The 16,353-nt window shown below is 47.2% G+C and overlaps 1 protein-coding gene across 1 annotated transcript in view; it reads left to right on the forward strand.

Annotated features, from left to right (window-relative positions):
* The window catches only part of LOC143284873 (TBC1 domain family member 22B-like), a 28,258-nt gene extending 16,084 nt beyond the window's left edge, over positions 1–12,174 (forward strand). Inside the window, exons 7-12 of the mRNA XM_076591983.1 lie at positions 276–341; positions 5,275–5,395; positions 8,677–8,859; positions 9,960–10,087; positions 11,464–11,559; positions 11,809–12,174. Coding sequence (XP_076448098.1) covers positions 276–341; positions 5,275–5,395; positions 8,677–8,859; positions 9,960–10,087; positions 11,464–11,559; positions 11,809–11,943 — 729 coding nt within the window. The 3' untranslated portion in view covers positions 11,944–12,174. The remainder of the gene's footprint in view (positions 1–275; positions 342–5,274; positions 5,396–8,676; positions 8,860–9,959; positions 10,088–11,463; positions 11,560–11,808) is intronic.
* The last annotated feature ends 4,179 nt before the right edge of the window (positions 12,175–16,353 follow it).

Genomic DNA, 16,353 nt, shown 5'->3' on the forward strand with positions numbered 1-16,353 from the left:
ACCACATGGGGCATCACCCAGGGTACCACAACCACCCGACCTTGTTCCCCACCCTTCCTTACCACCCCTCCTCCCCTTTTGGTGCCAGACACTCCACCAGGTACCACAACCACCTCCTTACTTCCACCCCTCCTCCCCTATTCTCTCAGCGGTTTTGGCGCCAGACTTGCTGTCCCCGTGTTGTGTGTCTGATGTTGTGGTGTCTGTGATGCCTGTGGGCGTCAGGGTGTTGGTCAGAGGGTAGGGACTTGGTGTGACATACGTTGTGATTGCAGATCCTTAAAGATATTCCTCGCATGACGTCTCTAGCTCACTTGTTTCAACAACCGCCCGTGCAGGAAGTGAGTATGGAGTAGTGTGGTGTGGTGTGGCCTGGTATGGTGTGTGGCATGTGGCGTGTTGTGGTGTGGTGTGGTGTGTGGCGTGAGTCACCTCCCCTGTTTTCCAGGCTGTGTGGATGGATTGATGGATAGAGTGGAGTGGTGTGTGGTGTGGTGTGGTGTGTGGTGTGGTGTGGTGTGGCGTGGTGAGGTGTGTGGATGGATGGATGAAGGGTGGGTGGATAGATGTGTGGTGTGGTGAGGTGTGGTGTGGTGTGGTGAGGTGTGGTGTGGTGAGGTGTGTGGTGTGGTGAGATGTGTGGATGGATGGATGAAGGGTGGGTGGATAGAGGTGTGGTGTGGTGAGGTGTGTGGTGAGATGTGGTGTGTGGATGGATGGATGAAGGGTGGGTGGATAGAGGTGTGGTGTGGTGAGGTGTGTGGATGGATGGATGAAGGGTGGGTGGATAGAGATGTGGTGTGGTGAGGTGTGTGGATGGATGGATGAAGGGTGGGTGGATAGAGGTGTGGTGTGGTGAGGTGTGTGGTATGGTGAGGTGTGAGGTGTTGTGTGGTGAGGTGTGTGGATGGATGGATGAAGGGTGGGTGGATAGAGGTGTGGTGTGGTGAGGTGTGTGGATGGATGGATGAAGGGTGGGTGGATAGAGATGTGGTGTGGTGAGGTGTGTGGATGGATGGATGAAGGGTGGGTGGATAGAGGTGTGGTGTGGTGAGGTGTGTGGTATGGTGAGGTGTGAGGTGTTGTGTGGTGAGGTGTGTGGATGGATGGATGAAGGGTGGGTGGATAGAGGTGTGGTGTGGTGAGGTGTGGCCTGAGAGGGGTGGGTCACCACCCCTTTTATCCCTGGCTGTGTGAGGGTGGATGGATGGAGTGGTATTGTATTATTGAGTATTGTATTGTATTGTATTACATTTTGTCACAAGAGATGTGTGAAATTTGGGTTGCTATCCCCATGGAGAGCGTGTTGCGGTCATGAGAATGCTTCCTTTTCTTCTGTCTGCATGTTCCCTTTCCTATCATAGTTGAATATTCTATAGAATTTGGCCAGGAACATCCCTTTTCTTGTTATAGGTTCTTTTACGTGTGCTAAGTGTGTGCTACACACGGGACCTTGACTTATCATCCCATCAGAATGACTAGTTTCCAGACCACTCTGAGGGTCAAGTGGAAGGGGAGATAATTGTGGTGAGTGTGGGATCTGAACCACAGTGATGAGGTTCTCTCACTTCCTTGGAGGATGGATTGCCAGCAGGCCAACACTCCATGTGTGCTGTGCTGTGATGTGCTGTGATTTGGTATGGGTTACATTCCCTGCGTTCTTGGCTTGGTTCTGTCAGTAGAACAGGTAGAACAGGGGTGTGTGTGCTGTTCATATAACAGGGGTGTGTGTGTGTGCTGTTAGAAGAACAGGGGTGTGTGTGTGTGCTGTTTGTAGAACAGGAGGGGTGTATAGATCAGGCTTTGGCACAGTGCTGCTTCATTTCTAGGTTACCCTCTTGTGTCTGCTTGTTCAGAAAAAAAAGCAATTCATATCTGCATTTATTTGTTAGAAATGTATGGAAAGGGGTGTGGGGAACTGGTGTGTGTGTGTGTGTGTGTGTTGTGTGTCTCTGTGTGTGTGTGTACGTGAGTGTGCATGTGTGTGAGTGTGTGTGTGTGTTTGTGAATGTGTGTGCAAGTGGTGTGTGTGAATGTGTGTGCAAGTGGTGTGTGTGTGCTTGGTAGTGTGCATGTTTATGGCTGCTTGCCTCTGTGTGCATGTTTGTGGACAGGACATCTGTTGGAGTCTGTGCTCATCATTTTATATTCATGTGCTGTGTGTCGTCTTTCCTGTAGGTAGTTGTCTGTGTGTGTGTGTGTGTGGTGGGAAGGGGTGAGGAGTTGCTCTCTTCCTGCAGTTAAGTGAAGTTGATGACAGTCAGGTGGCAGTAAAGCCAAACAACTGTTGAAGTTGACAGCAGTGCAGTGCAGTTCTCAGTGAACAGTTCCTGCCTAGCATTGGAACAGACCAGTGGAGAAAGAGCTGAACTTACCTAACTGGATCATTGGAGAAAGTGTTGAATTTACCTGACTGAATCAGTGGAGAAAGTGTTGAATTTACCTAACTGAATTATTGGAGAAAGTGTTGAATTTACCTAACTGAATCATTGGAGAAAGTGTTGAATTTATCTAACTGAATCAATTGTGAAAATAGTTGAATGAGAATACTCTTTTCTAGGTCATTGCTGTCTTGCAAGTATACTTGCAGTCAGATATGGATGGATCTATTGGACAAGGATAATCATAAAGGGGATAGAATTAGATGACTGGATTATAAGGATGGAGATGAGAAAGACGAGAAATGTGCTGTGTGTGACCATGTGTGAAAGTTGACAGTGAACTGTGTAGGGCATGACTATCCTGTGCATGATATGTGTTCATTGCGTTGATACAGACTAACTTTACACATGTTCAGTTCTCTTTGATGTGCACTTTTTTTGTTTTTTGTTTGTTTTTGTTTTGACATCATGTTTATTTCTGTTTTAATGTATGGCTTGCCAGTTACAGCATGCCTTTGTTTGACACCCTGTCTCTATCCCATTTTCTTGTCTGTCAGTCTGTCTGTCTTGTATATCTCTCACTCTGTCTTACTCTCGGTCTACTCTCTCTCTCTTCTGCCCAATCTCTCAGTGCATCTCTCACTCTGTCTTACTCTCAGTCTACTGTCTCTCTCTTCTGCCCAATCTCTCAGCGTATTTCTCACTCTGTCTTACTCTTCGTCTACCGTCTCTCTCTTCTGCTCAGTCTCTCCGACTCTCTCTTTTTGTGACAGGTATGCACATATTTTTGAAGGAATGTTCCTGTATGCTGACTAAAATGAAGTGATTGTGTTGCTGATTTTTGAAGGAATGTTCTCCGTACGCTGCCTAAAATGAAGTGATTGTGTTGACTTGGTGAATGGCTGCAACAGCAGCACTACAAGTGAGCCTTGCATCCATGCATGATGTGTGATGAGTGCTGGTCATGTTTTATACTACACTGTACTGTATGGTGCTGTGCTGATGACTGAACAGCTGTGTGTAGCTACTGATCACTGTAGAGCTGTATGTAGCTGTGTGTAGCTACCAATCACTGCGTAGCTGTGTGTAACTACTGATCACTGTGTAAGCTGTGTGTAACTACTGATCACTATAGAGCTGTGTGTAACTACTGATCACAGTGTAGCTGTGTGTAACTACTGATCACGGTGTAGCTGTGTGTAACTTCTGATCACTATAGAGCTGTGTGCAGCTACTGATCACAGTGTAGCTGTGTGTAACTACTGATCACTATAGAGCTGTGTGTAGCTACTGGTCACTATAGAGCTGTGTGTAGCTACTGATCACTATAGAGCTGTGTGTAAATACTGATCACAGTGTAGCTGTGTGTAGCTACTGATCACTATAGAGCTGTGTGTAACTACTGATCACTATAGAGCTGTGTGTAACTACTGATCACCATAGAGCTGTGTGTAGCTGTGTGTAACTGCTGATGGCTGAAGAAGTCTGATGACTGTGTAGCTGTGGGTAACTACTGATCACTGTAGCGCTGTTTGTAGCTGTGTGTAACTACTGATCATTGTGTAGCTGTGTGTAGCTGTGAGTAAATACTGATCATTTTGTAGCTGTGTGTGGCTGTGTGTAACTACTGATCACTGTAGAGCTGTGTGTAGCTGTGAGTAAATACTGATCATTGTGTAGCTGTTTGTAGCTGTGTGTAACTACTGATCATTGTGTAGCTGTGTGTGGCTGTGTGTAACTACTGATCACTGTAGAGTTGTGTGTAGCTGTGAGTAAATACTGATCATTGTGTAGCTGTTTGTAGCTGTGTGTAACTACTGATCATTTTGTAGCTGTGTGTGGCTGTGTGTAACTACTGATCACTGTAGAGCTGTGTGTAGCTGTGAGTAAATACTGATCATTGTGTAGCTGTTTGTAGCTGTGTGTAACTACTGATCATTGTGTAGCTGTGTGTGGCTGTGTGTAACTACTGATCACTGTAGAGCTGTGTGTAGCTGTGAGTAAATACTGATCATTGTGTAGCTGTGTGTGGCTGTGTGTAACTACTGATCACTGTAGAGTTGTGAGTAGCTGTGAGTAAATACTGATCATTGTGTAGCTGTGTGTGACTACTGATCATTGTGTAGCTGTGTGTAACTACTGATCATTGTGTAGCTGTGTGTGGCAGTGTGTAACTACTGATTACTACTGATCACTGTAGAGCTGTGTGTAGCTGTGAGTAAATACTGATCATTATGTAGCTGTGTGTAACTACTGATCACTGTAGAGCTGTGAGTAAATACTGATCATTGTGTAGCTGTGTGTATCTACTGATAATTATGTAGCTGTGTGTAACTACTGATCATTGTAGAGCTGTGTGTGGCTGTGTGTAACTACTGATCATTGTGTAGCTGTGTGTAACTACTGATCATTGTGTAGCTGTGTGTGGCTGTGTGTAACTACTGATCATTGTGTAGCTATGTGTAACTACTGATCATTGTGTAGCTGTGTGTGGCTGTGTGTAACTACTGATCACTGCTAATCATTGTGTAGCTGTGTGTAGCTGCTGATCATTGTGTGTAGCTTTGTATGTAGCTGCTGATCACAGTGTAGCTGTGTCTAAATACTGATCACTATAGAGCTGTGTGTAAATACTGATGACTGTGTAGCTGTGTGTAAATACTGATCACTCTTTGCTGCATGTAGCTGTGTGTAGCTGCTGATCACTGTAGAGCTGTGTGTGGCTATTTAAGAACTGATGGTGATGTGTGATTTCAGATGTTCGAGCTGTGTGTAGCTATGTGTAGCAGTGTGTGGCTATATGATGTCAGCTGTGAGGATGGTGTATTATGCCTGATGTTTGAGTTGTGTGTAGCTATGTGATATAAGCAGTGAGTGTGGTGTGTGCTGCCAGATGTTTGAGCGAATCCTGTACATCTGGGCGATCCGTCACCCAGCCAGTGGCTATGTACAAGGCATCAACGACCTGGTCACACCTTTCTTCGTCGTCTTTCTCTCCGAGTTCATTGAAAACGGTCAGTGATGATGATGTGCTTTGTGAGGGTGTGTGTGTGTGTGTGTGGCTGAGTGTGCTTGTATTGAGAGGGTGTGTGTGTGTGTGGCTGAGTGTGCTTGTATTGAGAGGGTGTGTGTGTGTGTGTGGCTGAGTGTGCTTGTATTGAGAGGGTGTGTGTGTGTGTGTGGCTGAGTGTGCTTGTATTGAGAGGGTGTGTGTGTGTGTGGCTGAGTGTGCTTGTATTGAGAGGGTGTGTGTGTGTGTGGCAGAGTGTGCTTGTATTGAGAGGGGCAGGGGTGTGTGTGTGGCTGAGTGTGCTTGTATTGAGAGGGTGTGTGTGTGTGTGGCTGAGTGTGCTTGTATTGAGAGGGTGTGTGTGTGTGTGTGTGGCTGAGTGCTTGTATTGAGAGGGTGTGTGTGTGTGGCAGAGTGTGCTTGTATTGAGAGGGTGTGTGTGTGTGTGTGTGGCTGAGTGTGCTTGTATTGAGAGGGTGTGTGTGTGTGTGTGGCTAAGTGTGCTTGTATTGAGAGGGTGTGTGTGTGGCTGAGTGTGCTTGTATTGAGAGGGTGTGTGTGTGTGGCTGAGTGTGCTTGTATTGAGAGGGTGTGTGTGTGTGTGTGTGGCTGAGTGTGCTTGTATTGAGAGGGTGTGTGTGTGGCTGAGTGTGTTTGTATTGAGAGGGTGTGTGTGTGTGGCTGAGTGTGCTTGTATTGAGAGGGTGTGTGTGTGTGTGGCTGAGTGTGCTTGTATTGAGAGGATGTGTGTGTGTGTTTGGCTGAGTGTGCTTGTATTGAGAGGGTGTGTGTGTGTGAGGCTGAATGTGCTTGTGTGCTTGTATTGAGAGGGGGTGTGTGTGTGAGGCTGAATGTGCTTGTATTGAGAGGATGTGTGTGTGTGTGTGGCTGATTGTGCTTGTATTGAGAGGGTGTGTGTGTGTGTGACTGAGTGTGCTTGTATTGAGAGGGTGTGTGTGTGTGTGGCTGAGTGTGCTTGTATTGAGAGTGTGTGTGTGTGTGTGGCTGAGTGTGCTTGTATTGAGAGGATGTGTGTGTGTGTTTGGCTGAGTGTGCTTGTATTGAGAGGGTGTGTGTGTGTGTGACTGAGTGTGCTTGTATTGAGAGTGTGTGTGTGTGTGTGTGTGGCTGAGTGTGCTTGTATTGAGAGGGTGTGTGTGTGTGTGGCTGAGTGTGCTTGTATTGAGAGAGTGTGTGTGTGTGTGGCTGAGTGTGCTTGTATTGAGAGGGTGTGTGTGTGTGTGGCTGAGTGTACTTGTATTGAGAGGGTGTGTGTGTGTATGTGGCTAAGTGTGCTTGTATTGAGAGGGTGTGTGTGTGTGTGTGGCTGAGCATGCTTGTATTGAGAGGGTGTGTGTGTGGCTGAGTGTGCTTGTATTGAGAGGGTGTGTGTGTGAGGCTCAGTGTGCCTGTATTGAGAGGGTGTGTGTGTGTGTTTGGCTGAGTGTGCTTTTATTGAGAGGGTGTGTGTGTGTTTGTGGCTAAGTGTGCTTGTATTGAGAGGGTGTGTGTGTGTGTGTGGCTGAGTGTGCTTGTATTGAGAGGGTGTGTGTGTGTGTATTTGGCTGAGTGTGCTTGTATTGAGAGGGTGTGTGTGTGTGTGGCTAAGTGTGCTTGTATTGAGAGGGGGTGTGTGTGTGTGTGGCTAAGTGTGCTTGTATTGAGAGGGTATGTGTGTGTGTGTGGCTGAGTGTGCTTGTATTGAGAGGGGGTGTGTGTGTGTGGCTAAGTGTGCTTGTATTGAGAGGGTGTGTGTGTGTTGTGGCTAAGTGTGCTTGTATTGAGAGGGTGTGTGTGTGTGTGTGGCTGAGTGTGCTTGTATTGAGAGGGTGTGTGTATGTATTTGGCTGAGTGTGCTTGTATTGAGAGGGTGTGTGTGTGTGTGGCTGAGCGTGCTTGTATTGAGAGGGTGTGTGTGTGTGTGTGGCTAAGTGTGCTTGTATTGAGAGGGGGGTGTGTGTGGCTGAGTGTGCTTGTATTGAGATGGTGTGTGTGTGTGTGTGTGTGTGTGTGGCTGAGCGTACTTGTATTGAGAGGGTGTGTGTGTGTGGCTGAGTGTGCTTGTATCGAGAGGGTGTGTGTGTGGCTGAGTGTGCTTGTATTGAGAGGTTGTGTTTGTGGCTGAGTGTGTTTGTATTGAGAGGGTGTGTGTGGCTGAGTGTGCTTGTGTTGAGAATTAATCTTGCTTGATTTTTCTTTGTTGTGAATTTTTTACTCCACCAAGTTAGATGTCTTGAACATGTATGACTGTGAAGGTTGTCTCTCTTATGTTGTTTACAGTCGCTGAAAGAACAAAAAAACCCTGTAGGACTACTACTTGAATAGTATGTTGGTTTAATAAGGTACAGAAGGCAGTATTTTAACTGCAAGTATATGTATGTGTGTGTATTTGTGTAGTGTGTGTGTATGTGTTCATGCAAATAAGTATATGTGTTACTACTTGTGTCTAGATACATGTGAGTCTGTTGATGTGAGCATGTGTGTGTGTTAATAATGTGTGTGTGTGTGTGTGTGTGTGTGCATGTACCCAGATGTAGAGGTGGAGAACTGTGAGATGTTTAAGTTGGACACACACAGAGTTTGTGTGTATGTTTGTGTGTGTTGTGTGTGTTTGTGTGTGTGAATGATTTGTATGTGTAGATAAACTTCTGTATGTTGATGTGCAGCCATACAGGTAGAGAACTGTGACTAGTTAGAGCTGGATGAAGACACCAGGGGATTGTGTGTGTGTGTTGCTATATGTCAACGTGTGTGTGTGTGTGTGTGTGTGTTGATACATGTCAACATGTGTGTGTTGCTATATGTCAACATGTGTGTGTGTTGCTATATGTCAACATGTGTATGTGTGTGTGTGTGTTGCTATGTATCAGCATGTGTGTGTGTGTGTGTTGCTATATGTCAACATGTGTGTGTGTGTTGCTATATGTCAACGTGTGTGTGTGTGTGTTGCTATATGTCAACATGTGTGTGTGTGTGTGTGTGTTGCTATATGTCAACATGTGTGTGTGTGTGTGTTGCTATATGTCAATATGTGTGTGTGTGTGTGTGTTGCTATATGTCAACGTGTGTGTGTGTGTGTGTATGTGTGTGTGTTGCTATATGTCAACGTGTGTGTGAGTGTGTGTGTGTGTGCGCGCGCACATGCGCGTGTGTGTTGCTATATGTCAACATCTGTGTGTGTGTGTGTGTTGGTATATGTCATCATGTGTATCAGTTTTGCTATATGTCAACATGTGTGTGTGTGTTGCTATATGTCAACGTGTGTGTGCATGTGTTGATGTACAGACATAGAGGTGGAGAACTGTGACCTGTTGGAGCTGGACGAAGACACCAGGAGGGTGATAGAGGCGGACAGTTTCTGGTGCACGTCCCGTCTGCTGGACGGAATCCAGGACAACTACACCTTCGCTCAGCCCGGCATCCAGATGAAGGTCAACGCACTCAGGGAACTCATCAAGCGTATTGACAGTGAGTCTGCCTCACCCAGTGTCCCTGCTTTCTGGGAATTCTCTGCTGGAAATGATCTTTTTCAGTCTTTCTCTTTGTGTCTGGCCTGTTCCATTCCTCGTGTGTTGGCATGGAGAGACAGGGAGTGACAGGAGTAGGTCAATTGTCAGACCAGAGTCTTCGCTCCCCCTTTAAGTGCGCTGGGCAGGCCATGTAGTTCGTAAGCCTGACCACTGGCTCCCCAAGAAACTGCTGTACAGCGAACTCCAACATGGCAAGCGCTCCCATGGAGGCCAAAAGAAGTGCTTCAAAGACACTCTGAAAGCTTCTCTGAAGGCTTTCAACATCAGCCACGACACGTAGGAGCTGAATGCAATGGACAGACCAAAGTGGCGTTCAGCTGTCCATAAAGGCGCCAAATCCTGTGAGGCCAACAGAATCTCTGCAGCAGAACAACACAGACAGGCCAGGGAATGCAGTGCCAGCAAGTCCCCGACAGCCGCCACCATCCCCTGTCCCCACTGCGTCAGAACCTTCTGGGCGCGAATTGGTCTGACCAGTCATCTGCGCACCCACAGAGCCCAACCCACCAACCCCCAGGATGACTAGATGGTCCTCGTCGATCCCGACGGACGAACCACCAAGTGATGGTCTGGGTGTCAGTCTGAGTCTTTCAGATGAGACAGTAAAACTGAGTACCTCTCTGCAGCTTGTCCTTTGTTCATGTGATACGACAGTAAATCAAGTACTCTTAAAGGCAGAAATATATATATATGGGTGGAGCTGTGTGGTGATGGTACTGTGTTTTAAATGGTGGCCCTTAATACATTGTATGTTACGGCATTGGTGTGTAAAATGGTAGGTGTTTACACAATGTTACAGCATAAATGCTATGTGTAAAATGATGTGTTGTTTACACTGGTGTTTGTATACACTTTATGTTACAGTGTCTGCTCAGTGTGTAAAACGGTGTGTGTTTACACTGTAAGTTACATGCAGTGTGTAAAACTGCGTGTGTTTACACTGTAAGTTACATGCAGTGTGTAAAACGGTGTGTGTTTACACTGTATGTTACATGCAGCGTGTAAAATAGTGTGTGCCTGTTACACTGTCTGTTACAGCATCGTTACACTCCCACCTGGAGCATCACTCAGTGGAGTACCTGCAGTTCTCGTTTCGCTGGATGAACAACTTGCTGATGAGGGAGATACCTCTCCACTGCACCATCCGTCTGTGGGATACCTACCAGGTCAGTAGTCACCATCCATCTGTGGGATACCTACCAGGTCAGTAGTCACCATCCCACTGTGGGATACCTACCAGGTCAGTAGTCACCATCTGTCTGTGGGATACCTACCAGGTCAGTAGTCACCATCCCACTGTGGGATACCTACCAGGTTAGTAGTCACCATCTGTCTGTGGGATACCTACCAGGTCAGTAGTCACCATCTGTCTGTGGGATACCTACCAGGTCAGTAGTCACCATCACACTGTGGGATACCTACCAGGTCAGTAGTCACCATCTGTCTGTGGGATACCTACCAGGTTAGTAGTCACCATCTGTTGTGGGATACCTACCAGGTCAGTAGTCACCATCTGTCTGTGGGATACCTACCAGGTCAGTAGTCACCATCACACTGTGGGATACCTACCAGGTCAGTAATCACCATCTGTCTGTGGGATACCTACCAGGTTAGTAGTCACCATCTGTTGTGGGATACCTACCAGGTCAGTAGTCACCATCACACTGTGGGATACCTACCAGGTCAGTAATCACCATCTGTCTGTGGGATACCTACCAGGTTAGTAGTCACCATCTGTTGTGGGATACCTACCAGGTCAGTAGTCACCATCTGTCTGTGGGATACCTACCAGGTCAGTAGTCACCATCACACTGTGGGATACCTACCAGGTCAGTAGTCACCATCTGTCTGTGGGATACCTACCAGGTCAGTAGTCACCATCACACTGTGGGATACCTACCAGGTCAGTAGTCACCATCTGTCTGTGGGATACCTACCAGGTCAGTAGTCACCATCACACTGTGGGATACCTACCAGGTCAGTAATCACCATCTGTCTGTGGGATTCCTACCAGGTCAGTAGTCACCATCACACTGTGGGATACCTACCAGGTCAGTAATCACCATTTGTCTGTGGGATACCTACCAGGTCAGTAGTCACCATCACACTGTGGGATACCTACCAGGTCAGTAGTCACCATCACTATGGGATACCTACACTAAATCACTGATAGTACGAGTGATACAGTATTTTGGCAACAGAGGAATGTTTAACAGTCTTTATTGTCAAAGATATCTAGGTACATATACATACATATTATTTTAGTTGAATTTTTTTAAGCTGGACACTAGAATGGTGAAATGTTTTTTTTTTAAACTCTTGAAACCTTGAAGAAAGATGTGGGTGGTGTGTGTGAAGGGTGTGGAGGTCAGTGACACACACAGAGACACAGTTTTTGACACACACAGTAACACAGAGATATGGTGACACGTAGACACAGACAGTGACACAGACCATTACACAGGCAATGACAGTGACATCGACAGTGACACAGAGACACAGACAGTGACACAGACATGACAGTGGCCATGATGTGTTTCAGTCGGAAGTGAACGGGTTTGCTGACTTCCACCTGTACGTGTGTGCTGCATTCCTCAAACACTTTTCTTGTGAGGTGTTGAAGGAAGAGGACTTTCAGGTTAGTGTGTGTGCGTGCGTGCGTGCGTGTGTGTGTGTGTGTGTGTGTGTGTGTGATCTATGTAAGAGATTATGTGTGTGTGTTCTTGGGAAATACGTGTAAGAGATTGTGTGTGTGTGTGTGTGTGTGTGTGTGTTGTGTTGAAAGAGGAGGACTTTCAGGTCTGCTGTTGTGTCCTTACATGTCTGTGTGTGTGTGTGTGTGATCTGTGTGCATTTACATAATGTGTGTGTGTGTGTGTGTGTGCAGGGCATCTTGATGTTGCTGCAGAACCTGCCCACCCACCAGTGGGGGGACGAGCAGATCGGAGAGCTGTTGGCAGAGGCCTTCAAACTGAAGTACATGTTTGCTGATGCCCCTAAACACCTGCAGCTCAAGTCCTGACACCTCTGATTCTCTGGGGACTGGGGACTGGGCTGTTGTGTGCCTCTCTGGGTGGGTGGGTGGGTGGGTGGGTCGGTGTACATGCATGTGTGTTCATGTCTGTGTGCTTGTGTGCGTGTGCATGTTTTGTGTGGAGAGAAACAGTGAAAAGTGTGTACCTTGGACATGATTATTATGTATGTGTATCATGAGAGAAAGAGTGAAAAGTGTGTACCTTGGATATAAATTATAATTTAATTACACATACTTAACCGTGACCCAACTAGTGCAGACTCCGGCAGGGGTCTGACATTCCTGTCCTGTGCAAACTATCCGCCCATGCGGAGCAGACGAAACTACGGCCGATAACCTCCCGGAAGTAGGTAACCTCCCCTTTGTCCCGCTGGTTATCGCCCTCTTTTTCCGGCAGCCATCATGACTCCTGTACCTGTGCTCTTCATACGGCTAAGTTTTTTCGTATTTTCTGTCTGTCTGTCGATTCTCTGGCGTTCTTGTTTGTGGTCAAATTATGTCTCCAACCAGGTCACATAATTATGTAGCTCGATTGGGGAATCGTGCTAAAATTAAAGCGCGATCGCAATCGATTCGCTGACACTCTGGGCCCTCTACTCCTGGCCCTCTAAACAACGCCAACCCGCCGCCTTCTCCACTTCCTCCGCTCCCTCCGGTCGACTCCAGACCTCCGCCACCTCCTCTGATGACTTCTAGAGGTTTGTGGTCACACACTCAGGTCAGTGTTACCTTTCATGTCATTTTTATCGATCCGCGAACTCACTCGACGCGATCCGCGTTTTCTCGGCCCTGCCAGTCGGCAGTGTACGAGTCGATCTCCTCTATCTCTTTACCATACCCACAGTTGCACCAATGGAATGGCCACAATCCCTTGGGGAAAAAAAAAAAAAGAAAAAAAAAAAAAAAAAAAAAAAAAGGCAGCTTGTCTTGGATCCGCACGTTAGACTGGGCCCTATGTGCGATGCGTCCGTGGTGGCGGCCGTGACATCGGATCACGCGACCCCCCACGCGGCTTGCCTCGACCGTCTCGGATCCAATAGCGACCGAGGCGTGTAGGGATGCCCTCCCCTGGTGTAGGGAGGAAGGTGGACCACTAGGGGACACGCTTGCCCATACGCGTGCTCCCCCCCCCTTGTCCGGATCACCCGATCCAAGGGAGGCAACCCCTGCTTCGGCACCCTTGCCGGTGACCGCCGCAGTTATTTCCCTTGCACCGGCACTGCTCCTCACCTTCAGTGCGAGCGTGTGCACGGTCCTACCAAGCTATGCGGTGATGACCCCATCTGCCACACCGCCGAGTGCTGCTGTTTCCCATCCACTAATGGTGTCTCAGCAAGCTACTCAACCAAACAATCAGCAACTCATCGCAAAACTTGCTGCAGCAATTATGCACCACTCTGCCTTCTGGTGCCGCGCCTTGCGCCCACAGAGCAGGTACGTGCACGCCCCATTGGAACTTAGGCAGTGTTGGATTCTTCTGCCCCATTGCCTAACTCTGCTGTTTCCCAGACTAATATTGGCACTTCCACGTTGGAGTACCTCTTATATCATATCATATATCAATATCAAGGCGTGCAAGCCTGACAAGGCCTTTTACCCGCTTGAAGTGGGGAAGAAAAAGAGAGTCCCCACGTATGTCTGTTGCATTTTTCAACATTGAGTGCGCAGTGTTTGAAAAATCAGAAAATATGTAAACGAGTTTTGTATTTAAAGTTTTCACAATGAATATCAAGATAATTCTTACATGTATTAATAACTCGATCCTGCCTCTCGGCAGTGCTCGGGCCGATCTTGTCTATCACTTTATCCGTCAACACACAACTGACAACTGAACGCCGGTCCTCTCGCAGGAGCTGTTCGCGAGATTGGACCGCCGTTCAGCAACAGGGGGATGCACATCCCACGGCAAGCCGACGGACTTGTCACCCCCTCACCCACGACGCCCATAACACTCGATTACGGCGCCGTCATGCCACATGCCCTGACCGTCTCGCGTCCGATGGCAACCGATTCGGGTTGGGATGCCCACGGCACTAAGGGGCATTATAATTATTCCCCTTGCGCTCGTTTTCACCTGTGTCGGTTACGGTGGCATCGAACCACGGACTCTCACACACAACATGACACTCCTCCCTGTTCAGCGAGGACACGTCGCACCAGGAGGATATGTGCTCTAAAGACACATTCCTTTTCGATGATTTTCGGCGCCAAGGGAGGCAACTCCACATTTGTAACCTAGGCGCTCGAAGCTGTGGTTAGTTTCGCCGACACAGCACATCACTCCTGCCCCCCGTGCTGTCCACCAACGATGTTTTCTTTCGGTTTCTCATTGGGTCCTCATGCCCAGTCAGGGACTTTACACATCTTTGCATAGCAACTGCACTTTTCTTGCTGTTTCTCAGGCTATTGGCTACAGGAAATGCATCACAATATTTCCCCTTCTATCCATTTGATTTATTATCACAAGCAACAATCACGAAATATATATAGAAAAATCTATACATACATATAAAGTATATATAGATATATATATATATATATATATATACATATATATATACACACACACATATATACATATATATGAGATATATTGCTACATTCATACGCATTTCTGCTTTCACGTATAGATGCGTACTTATCCATCGGTATACACATGTGTATGTGCTTATGGGATAGGTTCAGACGACTTTCATATTAACATGTACAATTATATTTCTATCTCAATTCATTGACATCTGTTCATTGAGATTCCCTACATAGCAATATAGGCACACTTGCATTTGCGGCCTTCTGTTCACAATGCCCAGAACTCTCTGCCTCTACGTACTGGCACTTTATTCATATGCGTATGTACATCTCATATGTAGGTGCATGGACAGATTCCTTTCCATTGATGATTATGCACACTTACCCACTTACTTGGGTATATCGGTGCACGCTACACGTATGCTTGTACAGCCGCTTATTTCTTGTGTCTCGATCTCTTGTCATTGGCATACTTCTGACATCACTTGAGCTGATGGAAGTTTTTATTCCCTTGGCACATATATGTATTCATTTTCATAAATTCATCCCTACCTTGCTTTTGGAGGACGACTGCACTCACAAAAATAAAATAAAATAATAATAGCCTCATTCACGCCTGAATGTATGCTCCTTCACATTTCAATAGTGGCTGGTCCTTAGGGATCCACACATACCCCCTTCACACCCACAGGGCTAAGAATGCCTCTCTTGGTGCAAGGACGGACAAGGCAACCCAACTCATTTGCCTGCAACAATCACCCATAAGGCTGGAGATGCACAAGGAAGGGTGAGGCAGTCCAACTTAGAGGTGCCACTCTGGACACACATGCCTTTCATTCCTTCCAAGTTTGTAAGGCATCCCTTCTTTCTCCCCTTACCTACAACAACCCTTGGTTTGCACCACTGTGATTGTGACAAAAGCTCCACACAGGCCCTACATCCTAGCCAGCCTTCCCATGAAGAGGTGTCTATCTTGCCTTACAAGTTTTAGCGGACCCAAAAACTGCCCACTGGGCAGGAGACAATCACCCTCAGCCCATCTCTTCTACTCCTCTCTAGTAGCAGAAGGCCTGGGTCATAATTGTTTTCCTCTACATTTGGGAGAAAGGCATATTGACGAGGACGGATGCGTCCCACAAAGCACAACGAACCGTCCATTAGCCACAGGGGTGTACCTTTCTGCCCACTCATACCAGCACGGCAGATGCCGCATTCAAGCACATCAGTTCACCCCATCACCTTGCTTGAACACAAATCCAGCATCAACGTCTCAAACAATTGGCATTCGAAAGCACTTTCTGCACTTAGTCTTCCCTGCCCGATCCTTTCGGCCTCTACACACAACCACTGCTGTGGTTACAGATGGCCATTCCTCCTCAAGCACTGTCTTTCCAATGAGACACTTCCAGAGGTTGCTAGCCTAGGCAGGCTATCCCATCATGGAGCCCCAGCCTTCGGTCAAGGGACTGTCAGAGGATGACTTTGTTGTCACTTCGGAAGCGAGCACCATGTCTTTCTGACACACGGTTGCACCACAAGACCCCGTCAACTCTTTCCGGCTTCCTTACATTGCAACATAATCTGCATGGTGAACACCTTCGTCCCTGAAGCACACAGCAGCTGTTTCCTGGTTTACCCATGCTGATTGGTGTCCTCCTAGGAACAGTATATGATAATCAGTCGAGTACGACAGTCTCCATCAGAACAGCAGAGGAGGCATCTGCTGTCCAGTCTATTCGGGCTGGAATTCGATTATACAATTTATAGTAGAGAGTGTTTTGCCCAAGTTGCATCCCCGCTCCCTCAATCAAGAGGGCCTTAGGACTCATAATTGGGAAGGTTCCCAAAGGCTACTTAGGCCTAAGGCTA

This window comes from Babylonia areolata, chromosome 8 (genome assembly GCF_041734735.1).
Source record: "Babylonia areolata isolate BAREFJ2019XMU chromosome 8, ASM4173473v1, whole genome shotgun sequence".
NCBI lineage: Eukaryota > Metazoa > Mollusca > Gastropoda > Neogastropoda > Buccinidae > Babylonia > Babylonia areolata.